Source organism: Sorex fumeus, unplaced genomic scaffold (assembly GCF_029834395.1).
Source record: "Sorex fumeus unplaced genomic scaffold, SorFum_2.1 ptg000072l, whole genome shotgun sequence".
NCBI lineage: Eukaryota > Metazoa > Chordata > Mammalia > Eulipotyphla > Soricidae > Sorex > Sorex fumeus.
The window spans coordinates 67,350,112-67,366,917 of record NW_026606129.1 but is presented as its reverse complement, the minus strand read 5'-3'; the positions used below and the strand labels follow the sequence as shown (position 1 = coordinate 67,366,917).

At 44.1% G+C, this 16,806-nt stretch overlaps 1 protein-coding gene across 12 annotated transcripts in view; it reads left to right on the top strand.

Moving 5' to 3' along the window:
• MAGI1 (membrane associated guanylate kinase, WW and PDZ domain containing 1) overlaps nucleotides 1–16,806 on the top strand; it is a 782,434-nt gene that overhangs the window by 632,321 nt on the left and 133,307 nt on the right. For all 12 annotated transcript variants that reach the window (XM_056129863.1, XM_056129871.1, XM_056129870.1 and 9 more), the window contains exon 4: nucleotides 11,894–12,097. In XM_056129863.1, coding sequence (XP_055985838.1) covers nucleotides 11,894–12,097 — 204 coding nt within the window. The remainder of the gene's footprint in view (nucleotides 1–11,893; nucleotides 12,098–16,806) is intronic.

Genomic DNA, 16,806 nt, shown 5'->3' with positions numbered 1-16,806 from the left:
GGTGTGACCCCCCAAAAACTAATGTAAGCTCCAGATTTCTACCCATTGGTGATAACTACCATCCTGTTCTGCTTGTTTAGGAAGAAAACTTGTCCTATAGGAAGAAGACAGATAATCTGTCCCCTTCCACCCCATACAAAATCATGAAAGAAATAGTCTAGAACAGAGGACCCAAGTGCTCTTAACTCTTGGTGAATCAAGGGACCCTAGGGAAGGCTTTTCTGCCACAAGGGGCCTCTGCTTTTCTTACCCTTTTCTTACCGTCCCACTTATCTCTGTTACTTAAAGCATGGTCCACAGACCAGCAGCATCTGCATCATTTGAGTAGTTGTTCTGAAAGTCTTCATCCCAGGCCCCAAATGACCTTCTGAATCAGAATCAGCCTTTACTGTTATCTTACGTTTATCCACTGAAGTTTGAGACAGTGGATATATACACTCCAGAATGGTAGTAAGGATCATGCTTTAGTTTTTTGGTTTCATTTTTTACATATTGTTTCTAATGTCTAGCTTAGTGCCCAGTGAGAAATAAAAAGCTTCCTTATGAGGAAATAAATGAATGAATACTAAATTTGTGCAAAGTGAGAGGCCACATATAGATCTGATTCATTCTGACTTAAAATTCAGGGTTACGTTTCTCCTTAAATATTTTATCAAGCTCTAAAAATTGATTTGCCGTCTCCATTAATTTTTAAATGTGTGTCAGAAAATATTTTCTTTGGGTTGGTCGTGCCTCTTAATTAAGGCCAGCAGTGACTTCCTCTCATGCATTCCCTGTCCTCCCCGCCATCCCCATTGAGTTACTGTCAAGCCAGTTCTGAAAATAGCAGCGAAGACACACCCCCCCCCACCTCAGGAAGTGTGTGCTGGCCAACATGGAGACTCAGCTGCTCCTGTCTCCTAGAAACCACGCGGCCCGCCAAGTGATGATAACCCAGGTTACTTTTTCAATCATTTCCAATTCTCCAAACGACTTTTATTGACTGTCATTAAGGGATCCATCTCTTCTTCACAGGGATTCTCACAGAGGTGCTTACCGTCATGTTTTGCAGGGTTGGTGTTTGGGCCAGGGCTGGATTGGGTCCTATCAGAGCACAAAGCAGCCAGGCTTGGTTGTTTGTTTTTTGTTTTTTGTTTTTTTCTTTTTGGGTCATACCTGGAGATGCTCAGGGGTTACTCCTGGCTCATGCACTCAGGAATTACTCCTGGTGGCACTCGGGAGCATATGAGAAGCTGGGAATCGAACCCGGGTTGGCCGCATGCATGGCAAACGCCCTACCCTCTGTGCCTTGCTGGCTCCAGCAACAGCCAGGCTTGTTAAGGTGGGGTGTTTCCTGGAAGCGGGAGGTGACCTGAACTCCACTTCAGGGGACCAGGGAGGTAGGGAGATGGGTAGAGAGAGGCAGCAAAGCAAATTCCTGTCATGGCCACAAGCTGGGAGAGTACACAGTTGATTCTTTGCCTAGTCAAGACAGCCTGGCACTGTAGCCAAAAGTCTTGGGGCCCGAACCACACTCACCACAAAGTGGTTTACATAAAGTCCAACCTGGGAATAATGAGAGTATTTGAAGTCTTAGTTTTTATTTATTTATTTTTTTCATAATTGTGGGTATGCGCAACACGGCCATGCTTTTGCCCACGGCAACCATATATGGCTGTCTCTACACTGGGCCAAGGGGAAGAGCAAACACTTCTCTGCTGGAATCCTCACTGAGGTGAGGGTTTCGCTTTGTTGACTTGCTTATCACTATGGCTTCTGGCAGATAGAATCTAGGAACCCAAACTTAGCTTGTCAATTGTTCGCATGTTTTCAGGAGAAACGTTCTGTTCTTAAAGGGTTATCACTTGGTCAGATTCTTTTCAATTGTTGTTTTGATATTTTGGGGACACACCCAGTGGTGCACAGAAACTACAACCAGCTCAGTGCTTGGGGGTTGTTGTTTCTTTTTTTTTTTTTTTTTTTTTTTTTTTTTATTTATTTATTTATTTATTGAATCACTGTGGGAAAGGTTACAAAGCTTTCAGGTTTATGTCTCAGTCATGCAAATATCAAACACATTTCCCTTTACCAATACTTATTTTTTCCCATGAAGAACCCCAATAAAACCCCACCCCCCACCCCTCCCCGTCCCTGTGAGGCAGATGAATTCTAGTTGACACTCTATCCGCTTTGATTAGATTGTTTCAATAAAAGATTCACCACTATTATTTAGAGTTTACCCCCCCCCCCCCAAATCAGACATGCTGAAAAAGCATTGTGAAGTGATTTGCTTTCTCCAGCTGGGTTCAAGAATTAAATGTTGGTTTTGGATTTCTGCTATTTTACTTATTGACCCTGGAAGTATTTCTACTGAAAGTCAGATAGTTAAGAAATTGGTTTCTGTGTTCTGGAGTCGTGGCCGTGCTGGAGAGCCGCTCGTGGGGGGCAACTGGTGGCCTCGGTAGGGCGTGAAGGGCGGAGCGAAACGCCCCCCTTCCCATGAGGTTTTAGTCGCCCCCACACTCCCGGCTCATACCTGCTGTCCACAAGGCTCCCATGTGGCCGCCATCTTTCTTTCCAGAGAGGAGAGGGCGAATGGGGCAACACCCTTTCCCCTCCGGCAGACTTGATGGGCTGGATCAACGCATAGTCCATTCACTTTTCTGCTCCAAGCTGCTGGGTTCTGCATTAAGTCCTTGTGCTTCTGGGGCCATGGCCGTGCTGGAGAGCCGCTCGTGGGGGGCAACTGGTGACCTCGGTAGGGCATGAAGGACGGACCGGAACGCCCCCCGACCCATGAGGTTTTAGTCGCCCCCACTCCCCCGGCTCATACCTGCTGTCCACAAGGCTCCCATGTGGCCGCCATCTTTCTTTCCAGAGAGGAGAGGGCGAATGGGGCAACACCCTTTCCCCTCCGGCAGACTTGATGGCCTGGATCAATGCATAGTCCGTTCACTTTTCTGCTCCAAGCTGCTGGGTTCTGCATTAAGTCCTTGTGCTTCTGGGGCCGTGGCTGTGCTGGAGAGCCGCTCGTGGGGGGCAACTGGTGACCTCGGTAGGGCGTGAAGGACGGACCGGAACGCCCCCCTTCCCATGAAGTTTTAGTCGCCCCCACACCCCCGGCTCATACCTGCTGTCCACAAGGCTCCCATGTGGCCGCCATCTTTCTTTCCAGAGGGAGGAGGGCGGAAGGGAGCAACACCCTTTCCCCTCTGGGCAGAAATGATTGCCTGGATTAACGCATAGTCCTTTCACTTTTCTGCTCCAAGCTGCTGGGTTCTGCATTAAGCCCTTGTGCTTCTGGGGCTGTGGCCGTGCTGGAGAGCCGCTCGTGGGGGGCAACTGGTGACCTCGGTAGGGCGTGAAGGACGGACCGGAACGCCCCCCGACCCATGAGGTTTTAGTCGCCCCCACACCCCCGGCTCATACCTGCTGTCCACAAGGCTCCCATGTGGCCGCCATCTTTCTTTCCAGAGAGGAGAGGGCGAATGGGGCAACACCCTTTCCCCTCCAGCAGACTTGATGGCCTGGGTCAATGCATAGTCCGTTCACTTTTCTGCTCCAAGCTGCTGGGTTCTGCATTAAGTCCTTGTGCTTCTGGGGCCGTGGCTGTGCTGGAGAGCCGCTCGTGGGGGGTGACTGGTGACCTCGGTAGGGCGTGAAGGACGGACCGGAACGCCCCCCTTCCCATGAAGTTTTAGTCGCCCCCACACCCCCGGCTCATACCTGCTGTCCACAAGGCTCCCATGTGGCCGCCATCTTTCTTTCCAGAGGGAGGAGGGCGGAAGGGAGCAACACCCTTTCCCCTCTGGGCAGAAATGATTGCCTGGATTAACGCATAGTCCTTTCACTTTTCTGCTCCAAGCTGCTGGGTTCTGCATTAAGCCCTTGTGCTTCTGGGGCTGTGGCCGTGCTGGAGAGCCGCTCGTGGGGGGCAACTGGTGACCTCGGTAGGGCGTGAAGGACGGACCGGAACGCCCCCCTTCCCATGAGGTTTTAGTCGCCCCCACACCCCCGGCTCATACCTGCTGTCCACAAGGCTCCCATGTGGCCGCCATCTTTCTTTCCAGAGAGGAGAGGGCGAATGGGGCAACACCCTTTCCCCTCCGGCAGACTTGATGGCCTGGGTCAATGCATAGTCCGTTCACTTTTCTGCTCCAAGCTGCTGGGTTCTGCATTAAGTCCTTGTGCTTCTGGGGCCGTGGCTGTGCTGGAGAGCCGCTCGTGGGGGGTGACTGGTGACCTCGGTAGGGCGTGAAGGACGGACCGGAACGCCCCCCTTCCCATGAAGTTTTAGTCGCCCCCACACCCCCGGCTCATACCTGCTGTCCACAAGGCTCCCATGTGGCCGCCATCTTTCTTTCCAGAGGGAGGAGGGCGGAAGGGAGCAACACCCTTTCCCCTCTGGGCAGAAATGATTGCCTGGATTAACGCATAGTCCTTTCACTTTTCTGCTCCAAGCTGCTGGGTTCTGCATTAAGCCCTTGTGCTTCTGGGGCTGTGGCCGTGCTGGAGAGCCGCTCGTGGGGGGCAACTGGTGGCCTCGGTAGGGCGTGAAGGACGGACCGGAACGCCCCCCTTCCCATGAGGTTTTAGTCGCCCCCACACCCCCGGCTCATACCTGCTGTCCACAAGGCTCCCATGCGGCCGCCATCCTTCTTTCCAGAGAAGAGAGGGCGAATGGGGCAACACCCTTTCCCCTCCGGCAGACTTGATGGCCTGGATTAACGCATAGTCCTTTCACTTTTCTGCTCTAAGCTGCTGGGTTCTGCATTAAGTCCTTGTGTTTCTGGGGCTCTGGCCGTGCTCCAAACTTAACTCTGACTTTCAGGGAGAAAGATTGGGTGGTTTACTTCTCATTGATCACTTTGTATATAGAGAGATGTCGCGCGGCCGCGTAAGCGGCCGCGCGGTTTTGAGAAAAAGTCCTCGTTCCCGCATACTCGAGCTGTGTTTGTAGAGGCTTCTGGTCACCGGGGTTCCATCTGGGGGAGGCGAGATGCGGCGCCTACTCCATCTGGAACTTGCGGGTGAACTTGGCTCTTTTTGGAACCTGTTTTTTCTTTTTTTTTTTTTCCTCCGGGATCCCGCACTCTCCATATGTTCTTTCTCTTATGCTTAAGGCTTCAAAGATGGCGCTGGGGGGCGGGCTGTGGGCATGACTTCCGGAATCAGAGGTTACCTGGGAGGTGTAGTTCGGCAGATTTGAGAAAAAGTCCTCGTTCCCGCATACTCGAGCTGTGTTTGTAGAGGCTTCTGGTCACCGGGGTTCCATCTGGGGGAGGCGAGATGCGGCGCCTACTCCATCTGGAACTTGCGGGTGAACTTGGCTCTTTTTGGAACCTGTTTTTTCTTTTTTTTTTTTCCTCCGGGATCCCGCACTCTCCATGTGTTCTTTCTCTTATGCTTAAGGCTTCAAAGATGGCGCTGGGGGGCGGGCTGTGGGCACGACTTCCGGAATCAGAGGTTACCTGGGAGGTGTAGTTCGGCAGATTTGAGAAAAAGTCCTCGTTCCCGCATACTCGAGCTGTGTTTGTAGAGGCTTCTGGTCACCGGGGTTCCATCTGGGGGAGGCGAGATGCGGCGCCTACTCCATCTGGAACTTGCGGGTGAACTTGGCTCTTTTTGGAACCTGTTTTTTCTTTTTTTTTTTCCTCCGGGATCCCGCACTCTCCATGTGTTCTTTCTCTTATGGGTTGTTGTTTCTTATGGTGCTGGGGGGACCAGGCAGTGTTGGGAATTGACCCCGGGCAGAGGAAAGAGTGGAAGCAGAGACAGGAGAAGGGAAGAGCTGTGGGATGAGGGGTCTGTAGGGGGAGGGCGAGCTCCAAGAGAGCCAGTGGGATTAGAGAAAGGCGAGAGAAAGGTTGCCGACTCCTCCCTGCACGAGCTCAGTCAGTTGTGCTAACTCCCTAGCTGCCAAATGACGTTTTTAAAAAGCTAGAAAGTATGTGTCTGAGAGAAAAACCAGAAAACCACTAGATGGCTTTTATGTAAAGGTTGTCGGCACTTATGAGGGCTAAATGCTGGAGAGCTTTGAATAAAATGCTCTTCATGCTTATAACACCTGATAGTTGAGAGAGTGCCTTCAAGGAAGTCGCATTATTTGATTCTGTGAGATTGCCCTGGCTGCTGCTCCCATTTCCATTTCACAGAGAATGTTTTAGACCAAGGTAAAAACCTCGCCTAAGTTCTTCGGTTATTGACATTGACTTACCGTGTGGCACATTACCTCATTTATCCCCCCAGAAGGTGTAATGAGCTTCATTTTAAAGATTAGAATCATACACTTATCAACAGAAAGTTAATACTTAACCAAATCTCTTACTAATGGCCTTTTTTATCATAGGCTAACGGCTTAAAATGGCCCATCTCAGTTTATTCTCAGCACGCATTCTCTATCGAGAAAGCAGTTGTTCTTAGAATCCCAGTTGGTTTGTTCATTTGAGGCTATACCTGGCAGTGCCAGGGGCTATTCTTGGATTGGTACTTGGGGTCATTCCAGGTGTTGGTACCCAGGATCAAATCTAGGCCTTCTGCATGCAAAGCTTGTGCTCTCAGCCTGGTGAGCTATCACTCTGGCCCCTAGACTCGTTTTCTGAAAGAGAGCAATGTCTTTTAAAGAAGTGACTAGATATTGAATACCTGTAACAAATCATCATGAACATCTTTGTAAACTACAGTGTTTATATAAAGTGTAGGGGAGAAATTTACTTACATATGCCTTACCTATTCCAGGTAAACTCCAAAATAAATGAACACAGAATTACTTTAAAAGTTTTATTAATAACAGATGAGACATGATTACTACCATAATGAGATCCAAGTGTAAAATAAAATTTAATGTAATACTTTAGATTCCAGAATTGAAAACTTATGTAAATAAGAATAGGCATTTTATTATATTATAGTAAGTGACTTAAATTTTCATATTTACATAGGTCAGAATCATATAGTAATCACAAATTGGTTCTTACTGATTTATTCTCTGATCATTCTATTAGACATTTCTAAATTTTTGTGGGAATAAGCAATATAAAGTAAATTTGTTATGTGCCTTGGGGAGCAGGTTAGGATTGGGAGGGAAACTGGGGATGTTGGTGGAGAGAAGGTTACACTAGTGGTGTTGGAACACTAAATGCTTGAAACAATAATATCATGAACAGTTTTGTAAATCATGGTGTTTTTAATTAAAATTAATTAAAAAATTTTAAAAGAAATGATCGGACAGACCAGGAGATAGCACAACAGTCTGGGTGGATTCCTAGTGTGCACCGACCTGAACTGATTCCTGGCACCATGTAGCCCCCCCAGCATTGATTGATGTACTCCTGGACCCTTAGCACTGCTGTCATGGCTCCGGTGAACCTAATAGGACTGGGCCCAAGCAGCATGCATTTTGGGGCCCTTACATTGAACCATCGGACTGGCTCAGTGGTTCAGTGTACAGCCTAGAGGGCCCTCCAATTTTTCCTCCCCTCCAAAGGGAGGGGGAAAAAAAAGGTTGGATGACTTGTCTGGAATGCCACCATCAGTTAGTACTGAAACTAGGATTTGAACCCTGTGCTATCTCTTCTCACTTCTTTATCACTGTGATGTGCTGTAAAGTGCTAATTCTTATACACTAGATTAACTCAAGCCAAATTGTTGGTAATTGACAGTTTGTCATCTAGGACGGAAATTTCATATGGTTCAACCTAATGAGATGTACCTTATTTATCTCCAATCAATTTTAAACTGATTTCCAGAAACAGGAAACAATAATGAATAAGCCTGTTGTTTGGGGGAAACTGTAGTTGCATTAAGAAGTCTGTTTTTTGCTTTTTAAGCGAAAGAGCTCTATGATTTGGGCCAGGGAGGTGACTCAAAGGGTCGGAGTGCGGGCACTGCACATGCTCTAGGTTTGTTCCCTAGCACTGCATGACCCCGGAGTATGGCAGCAAAACATAACAAAACTCGCTAAATGTCAGAAAAAGCTCTATAAACTCGTTAAATTTATGTAAAACTTTTATTTTTCAAACATTTGTTTCTTTCATAAACTGAAAATGTCTAATGATGGGATTGGGGGACGGCCTTAGGCATATATAGTACTTGGGGCTATTCCCTACTTTGTGTTTGGGGTCATTTCTGAGGATGCCCAGGGTAGCAGGCAGTGCTGGGAATGGAATCTGGACTCCCCTGTGCAAGGTGTTTGGCTCTTTAAGCTATCTCTGAGCCCAGGATGTCTAATTTAAAAAAATTTTTTTTAACTTTTTAAAAATTGAGGACACTTTAGTTTACATCATTCTATATGTTTTTAAAATTCTTTATCACAACTTTTCAAAAGTTGTCAACCATACCTAGCACCAAAATATCCAAATTCCTCTACTGAATTAGATCTCCATCATTTATGCCTGCTAAACCTCCCTCCTCAGTTCTGAGGTCCAAATTCCAGGACGTGGTTTGAATTGGTTTTGTCTATTCTCATGCTTTATTTGTATATATTCCACATAATAAGTGAGATCATAACCATTTATCTTTCTCTTTTGACTTACTTCACTTAGCATAATCCCTTTCAACTTTAGCGTATGTCTAACTTCTAATTGATTTTTGAATGATAGTCATATTCTGAACACATTACTTCGGTTTCATGGTACTGAACATCAGTGAGACGACGATAAAGTTATAATTATAAAATTGCAAATAAAGGGATACATTTTTCAGAGGATGGTTCTTTTTTTTATAGAACATTCTATACCTAACTCAAAAAGTATACATGATATTTTGGTGTAACTTTGTTTGGGAGGAATTAAATTGAGTGGCACTTGTCTCTCCTTTATTTATTGTGGAAATCAGTTTTTGAATAGTTAGCTGTTTTACTTTCATAAACCTCACTAATAGTCTTCGGCTAATGAAAAAGCCACCACAACCAGCACTGTGGTCTAGTGTCTTCACCAAAGACACCGGACATTCTTTGATAAGTGCAAGCTGAATCTTGGTTCATTTGTGCACTGGCTCTTCTTGATATGTGTTAGCCCTTAAAACTCCTTTGCTTCCCTTCTTCCAGCTGCTCCATCTTTCTTCTACTGTCTTTGTTCTTTTCCATTGGAAACATGACTGCGGGTCTTCTCCCCGTCCCTTCCTTTTTGGTGCTCGCTCACAGAGTGTGGTCCGTACTCCTTTTAGTTGGTCTGCTCACCAGGGGTTGCTGCACTGCTTGCTAGAGCCGCACTACTTTAGTTGCGGTGCTTTTACACCTTTTCGGTGGTGCTGGTAGTGCTTCGCTCTAGTTGTACTCTCTCTCTCTCTCTCTCTCACACACACACACACACACACACCTGTCTCTAGTAGCACTGTCCTCCCATTGTTCATCGATCTGCTTGAGCAGGCACCAGTAATGTCTCCATTGTGAGACTTGTTACTGTTTTTGGCATATCGAATACACCACGAGGAGCTTGCCAGGCTCTGCCATGCTTGCCGGCTCTCTGAGAAGGATGGAGGAATCGAACCCGGTTAGCCACATGCCCTACCCATTGTGCTATAGCCAAAAACTGCCTGAGGCTCTCAGGATCCCAGCAGTCGAGCTGCCAGGATTCTGTGCAGGGTATGTGGCACTGAGGGTTGAACTTGAGACCTTTAGCTCGTCAGCTGGCATTCTAAGCCAGAGAACCCCACCCCCACTCCGCAAACCAAGTCCGGAAGAAGTTATTTTGAAGAGCCTCGTGTATCACCTTCTGTGAAAGATGTGTAGTGATTACTTGACATAAGACATCAGCCGGCAATTCTTAGTGTTTCATCCAGAATTCTTCATATTAAAACGTGGTGTCATTTGTTACTCAGCTGTACTTTTAAAGCCTGTGTTCAAAGTTTCCTTACTGGCCCAAACTTTTACAGTGCTCTTAAAAATATGAATGACACGTATTCAAAAGTTTTGAATGACTGAATAAATGGTATTTACTTAAAAGGTTTTGATGATAAAATTAAAGCTTTTATTTGCTGTAAGCAAGTTCTTGATCACATGTGTCTTAAGCAAAACAACATATTACTATCTCCTTTTGATTTTGTGCTTGATTAAGAATATATATATATATAGAGAGAGAGAGAGAGAGTAATTATATGATGTTAGACAATGGGATGGCCTCCTTACTAAAAAGGAGTGTACAGTACTCACTATTTCACTGCTTTATTGAACAGAATTGCCAACAATGCTTAGGATTTATTGAAGCTTTCAACATAATTTATCTTTATTGCATTACTCAGAAACTATGATTAAGATGAGTTTTAAGTGGCACTTTAATATTATTTTTTAATCATGTAGTTAAGGAATATATTGACTGAGTTGTGGTTTTCAAACTGGCCATTCATGAATCACCTTCATGATTTTTTTTTAAATCTGAACACAATATATTTAAAAGTTTCTATTAAAGTAACTTTTTCAAAAGAAAAATTTATTACAATTTTTGTTTATTCAACTGGTTAGTTTCTTATAGTTTCTTAAGTTTCTTTAAGCTTTTAAGTTCAAAACATCTTTTTTTAATTAAAAAAAAATTGGGTGGGGGCAGTGACTCCTGACTCTGCATTCAGGTATCACTCCTGGCAGTTTCAAAGGAACATACAAAGAACGGGGACTTGAACCTTGGTCGAAGTATGCGGTCACGGTCATGGTCCTCCCGTTGTTCATCGATTTGCTCGAGCGGGCCCAGTAACATCTCCATTTTGAGACTTGTTGTTACTGTGTTTGGCATATCGAATATGTCGCGGGTAGCTTGCCAGACTTTTAAAACATTACTTTTAAACATTACTTCTTAAAAGTTAAAAAGTTTAAAAGTTTAGGGGCTGGAGAGATAGCACAGCGGGTAGGGCGTTTGCCTTGCATGTGGCCGACCCGGGTTCTATTCCCAGCATCCCATATGGTCCCCTGAGTACCACCAGGAGTAATTCCTGAGTGCAAAGTCAGGAATAGCCCCTGTGTATCGCCAAGTGTGACCCAAAAAAGCAAAATAAATAAATAAATAAATAAAATAAAGTTAACAGTGGTAGGAAATATATAGTATATATGTATGTGTATATTAATGTGTATGTCATACATAATATATATTATATATGTATATTATATATACATATTTAAATATTCCCATCTAAGTAAGTCAGCACTAAGTAAGTAAAAACTATCCACATTAAGAATAAATATATATATATATGTATGTTTGTGTATGAAACTATCCACGTTCCATTCAGAGGCTCTCAGCACACTGTAGCCAGGCATGAGCCAAACCTGGGGTGAAAGTAGCTGCAAGTGAACTGGGCCCATTGCTGCAAGTGACTCCTCAGGAGTGTCACCAATGATACAGAGTTTTCTGTTACAACTTGGCAAAGGTTTGTTCCCGCCCCGTGTGACCTGAGAGCCCAGCCTGCCATTCAGCTCACTGCGGTGCCACGTGGTGCCCACTGCCCTCTTCCTTTAATCCTGCCCCTGTTTCCCCTTGGGGTCCCCTTACTAAGGGAAGGTGACCTCAGCTTTGCAGGCCTGTAAGGGTGTATTCAGTAATGAATTTGTTCCTTTCTGGGAGACTTACTCTAAGCGGGATTCTGCATTGTGCTGGTGCATATGTAAAAAAGGTAACCCATTGAAATTCAAATGTAATGAGGAAGAAGTCTTGCTATTCAGCACTGCTGTTTGTCTCAACCCTCGTAGGCTCTTTGCAGCAAACAATGCGTCTTGCCTTCTTGCTTCTGAAATCACTGCATCTGCCTGGGCAGGATCCACATCTTTTCTCACCCTTTCCAGGACTGAAATACAGTTTGTTCCGGTTTTCCAGTGAAGAAAAAGAAAAAAAAATTTTTTTTTTAATGTGCTGACTGATTTAGATGGGAAGTCTTGGAAAAAACAAAGTATTCTTTTTAAAACATGCTAATGTGTCTCTCTATCACCTAGGAAACTATTATGGGACACCCAAACCTCCCAGCCATCCAGTCAGTGGGAAAGTGATCACTACGGATGCCTTGCACAGCCTCCAGTCTGGCTCCAAGCAGTCGACCCCAAAGCGAACCAAGTCCTACAATGATATGCAAAATGCTGGCATAGTCCACGCTGAGAACGAGGAGGATGACGTTCCTGAAATGAACAGTAGCTTTACAGGTAAAGACCACGGGACTGTCCTGCTGAGTGGACTGGGGGAAGGGCAAAGGGGGGCTGTTGCAGAGAGTTAAAAGCTTCTGTACTTAAGAGGAATTTAGCTCATTCAGAAGAGTCACCAGCATACAAACTAACCACTCATTGCTTGGGGAAGAGGTAGGCTTTTCCCTGCTTCTTTGCAAGAAAGTTTTCATTTCACCCTAGTACCTTAGAAAAAAAATTTTCTTAAAAATTTGGGGCCACCCTTGGAAGTGTTTCAGGGCTATTCCCAGTTTGGTGCTTTCATTGGGAGGGTTGGAGTGCTTGCAACAGCATTGGGGGACTGTGTGGTGAGACCCAGGCGTCAGTATGTGCATAGTAGTCCTAGCGAGCTCTTTCCTCTAACCTCTAATCCAATTTTCTGATTTGGAGGCCACACACAGTTGCTCAGGGCTTACTCCTGACTCAAAACTTAGGGATTACTCCTGGAAGGGCTTTGGTGATCATATGACATTTCGGTATTCAAATCAAGTCAGCTTCATGAAGCAAGGCAAGCACTCTTAAGCTGTGTCTTCTATCTCTGACTCTACCTGATTATCATAAAAAGAGGTGGGATAGAGGAAGATGTCTGCAGAAGGGAATTAAGAATGATCACTGTCACTGTCACTGTCCTTCGGTTGTTCATCATTTTGCTCGAGCGGGCCCAGTAACGTCGCCATTGTGAGACTTGTTACTGTGTTTGGCATATCGAATACGTCATGGGTAGCTTGCCAGGCTTTGCCATGTGGGCAAGATACTTTCGATAGCTTGCCGGGCTCTCCAAGAGGGATGGAGGAATCGTACCCGGGTCGGCTGTGTGCAAGGCAAACGCCCTACCTGCTGTGCTTTCTATAGGTCCAGTCCTGTGAGAAACGTTAGATAAAGAATATCTGGTTTATTATCCTAGCTTGGTTCTTGGTGGTTATCTTAATTATGAAATAATTTCTTCTTATTTGTAGAATGAATAGATATGATTTCTGATTTCCTTATTCCAACTCAAAGAATTTGATCTATGAAACCTTTTTTTTATTAAAATGATTTAGGTGATAGCTAATTATGTGTAGTTTGCAATATCTAGAGAAATTTATACATATGTCCTTATTGAAATTGTATCATTTTACCTATTTGAAACAACTTTATCATTCATAGTAGTTTTACCAATATAAAAGCATTAAAAAGTAATTATTTTCAATGATATATAATACTTTCACTTTTCAATTTTTTAAAAATAAAAATAGGAAGTCATGATTTAACTCAAAACATGTATGTAAGTACAACAATAATAGGGGTTGGAGATAATATGTAAGACATAGTTCTGAATATGTGTTTTGTTTTGTTAACAAATAGTAATTTCTTGCACATTGGAAATTGTAGAAGAATTTATGTATCTGCTTCTACATACAGTGTATAAATAAAAGTTTGGTTCACATAGACACCCACACAAACACACACACACACACACACACACACACACACACACACACAAAAGACATAGTTCTGTGAAGGTCCCCAAGAAGCATCTTTGTCCTCCATTTATTTTTCGGTTTGGTGGCCACACCAAGCATTAATCAGAGCATTTGGCTGTTTGTTCAAGGCTAACTCATTCCTCTGGTGTTTGGGGGACCATGTAGTGCCTGGGACTGAACCAGGATTTCAAAGCCATATTTTAGAAATTCTGACCCCTAGCAATATTCAAAAGCCATGAAGGAAAAGCTTCTGGTTTAAGGTCATCATTGCTAATATCAGTGCAATCAGTAATTCCTACACAAAAATAAAATCCAAGAGGCTCCTGATAGTTCTTTTCCAGTTCTGAGCTTAACACCAGGAAAGTTGGTAGAATACAAAGAGCTATAGCCTGAAATTTGCACATCATGGAGCATCCTCCCTCTCTAAAGAATACGCCAGTTACAACTATGACAGCTGACAACCTGCCACACAGTAGCTCACATACATTCATTTCCGATAATTGATACTCCCCAGTCTGAGATATCAAACTAACCATGTCAAAGCATTTTGCACTCGAACCAGCTATAAGTAGTAGTATAAGTAGCAGTACACTAGCCACTTGGAGCATAGAGTGACAGTAGCAGGATGAGGTCTTGGCTCCTGATTGGGCCAATCCTGTTGAAGACATCAGAATGATATTTAAATGCAGATACATTGTGGAACAACTATTAAAAAGTATATTTTCAGGACTGGGAGAGAACTCAAAAGGCTGTTGTGCATGCTTTGCATCTGAATGTCTAAATGGAATAGCTAGAATGACATGGGCGATGTCTGCAGGCACAGAGCTGGGCATCTAAATGTGAAAAACAGTCTGGGGAGGGGGCCGTCTTCCTTTCTGCTGCTGATGGTCATCATAGCAGCAATGCATGACCATGCCGAACATTCACCTTACAAGTGCATGGCTGTGGGATATTATGCATCCAGAAAGAGTCAGGAGGAGGGGAGGGAGAGAGTACAATTGATGTTCTTAGAAATTCGGAAAATTCCTAACAAACCACTACAATTAAAAGATACCTGCTTCATCCATTAATCACCTCCAAGAGACTTCTTAGCTGTACTTCTAGTCTTTTTTTTCCCCAAGGTGCCTTCCTATCGCTGAACATTAGTGGCTGATACTTCTTTTTCATTCGTAGACGAGGATAAAACATTGTTTTGGAATATCAAAACAATAATGACATAACAATAAGAGGTGATGTCTCTTTCCTGCTGAGTGACATGGACTTTGCTAGGATCCTAATATTAACTAGAGAGGGCATATACCTTGTCCAGTAATCACAAAGCCAGTGAGTTCTGAAGGTAAAGGTAAGGTAAAGGCCCTCCCGTTGATCGTCGATTTGCTCGAGCGGGCCCAGTAACGTCTCCATTGGAGACTTTGTTGTTACTGTGTCTGGCATATCGAATACTCTCAGTAGCTTGCCGGGCTCTCCGAGAGGGGCGGAGGAATCGAACTCGGGTCGGCCATGTTGGCCGCGTGTAAGGCGAACGCCCTACCCGCTGTGCTATCGCTCCAGCCCGGAAGCAGGTTAATAACGCAAATACGAAGCACCAAGTCGTGTTAAGGATCCTCATTCCCAGAATCTAGTACTGCCTCAATACACTTGCACAAAAGGCTGCTTTGGAATTTCTTAATTCCTTAAGATTCACTCACTGATCTTTTCATCTAAATAAAGCTGATTCCTTAAAAGGTAAGGTAAAGGTAAAGGCCCTCCCGTTGTTCATCGATTTGCTCGAGCGGGCCCAGTAACGTCTCCATTGGAGACCTTGTTGTTACTGTGTCTGGCATATCGAATACTCTCGGTAGCTTGCCGGGCTCTCCGAGAGGGGCGGAGGAATCGAACTCGGATCGGCCATGTTGGCCGCGTGTAAGGCGAACGCCCTACCGCTGTGCTATCGCTCCAGCCCATAAGTGAAAGATAAGAGTTCTGAAGCTGTCACTTAATTTAGAAAGTCCGATTCCAATACTGCAGTGCTAGTCCACTGTGCTCTCTGTGTTTTAAATCGTTTATTATGTGTAGCCTTTTAGGATCTATATGGCCTAGTTGAAGAAAGTGGTGATGAGTATGGTATTATAATGATGTATGTATGAAAAATATGATAAAAAGCATTTTAATTCTCAAAAAATTTAAAGAGATCTATATGGCCTCAAAGGTTCTGAACTGAGAGTGCCTACTTTAAATATCTTCTCCAGAAATGCGTTTTGACATGCATTTATATTACTAAAGTGCCTTCTTATAAAGTTGCCTTACATGTAATTTTTAAGAAATAACTTTGTATTGTTGGAATTTTTGAGAGATAAGCAGGCTTACTATAACTTTCCCTTTGCTGTGTCTGGTCACACTGAGAAATAGTACATATCACCCCACTAGAAGGTAAGAGATTCTAACTTCTCTCTCCATCCAGTCTATGTTCCAAAATCTGGCCTATGTGCACACTATAGATTTATTCCCAACCTTTTTAAAAGAGAATGACAACAATGCTTCTCAATGTTTGTTAAATTAAATGGGAGTTTTTATGAAACCAAAACATGTGTCATAGTCAAAACCATTATTAGAACTTGAATTGTTCAGTTTTCTTTGTATACATATTCTCTCACTAAAATTTTTTTATTAGGGTACTGTGATTTACAGATGTATTCAAAGTTGAGTTTCAGGCATACTATATTCTAACACCAGACCTACCAGCAGTTCCTCTGGTTCTCTCCAACTCCTCAGAATGCCTCATTGACCAGCACATTTTTAAGTTTGGTTGTTGTAGTTTGGATCTCATGTTTTCAACGTTGTTGGCTCTGTGACTTAAATACATACAAACACCACACTTCTCCATCTGTGTGCCTGTTCCCTGCTCCAGTTACTTCTTGTTCACCTCTTCATAGGTCTCCCCCCTATTTCTTTCCTTCCCTTTCTATATTCTAGGGTCAAGGGCAATCTAGTAATATCCCTTTACTACCTAGTATTCCCTCATCCTGTTATTCTGTATACCACAGTTATCCATCTTTGCTTGATTTCATGCTTTCTTACAGATACCTAATATTTCATTGCATATTCTGTACCTTCATAATACATCTGTTATTGGACATCTAGATTGATTCCACAGTCTACCTATTGTACTGAGTGCTACAATGAATAATGGTGTGCATATATCCGTTTGAATGAATGTTTTTGTGACTTGGGTGTAGATAATAATCCAGA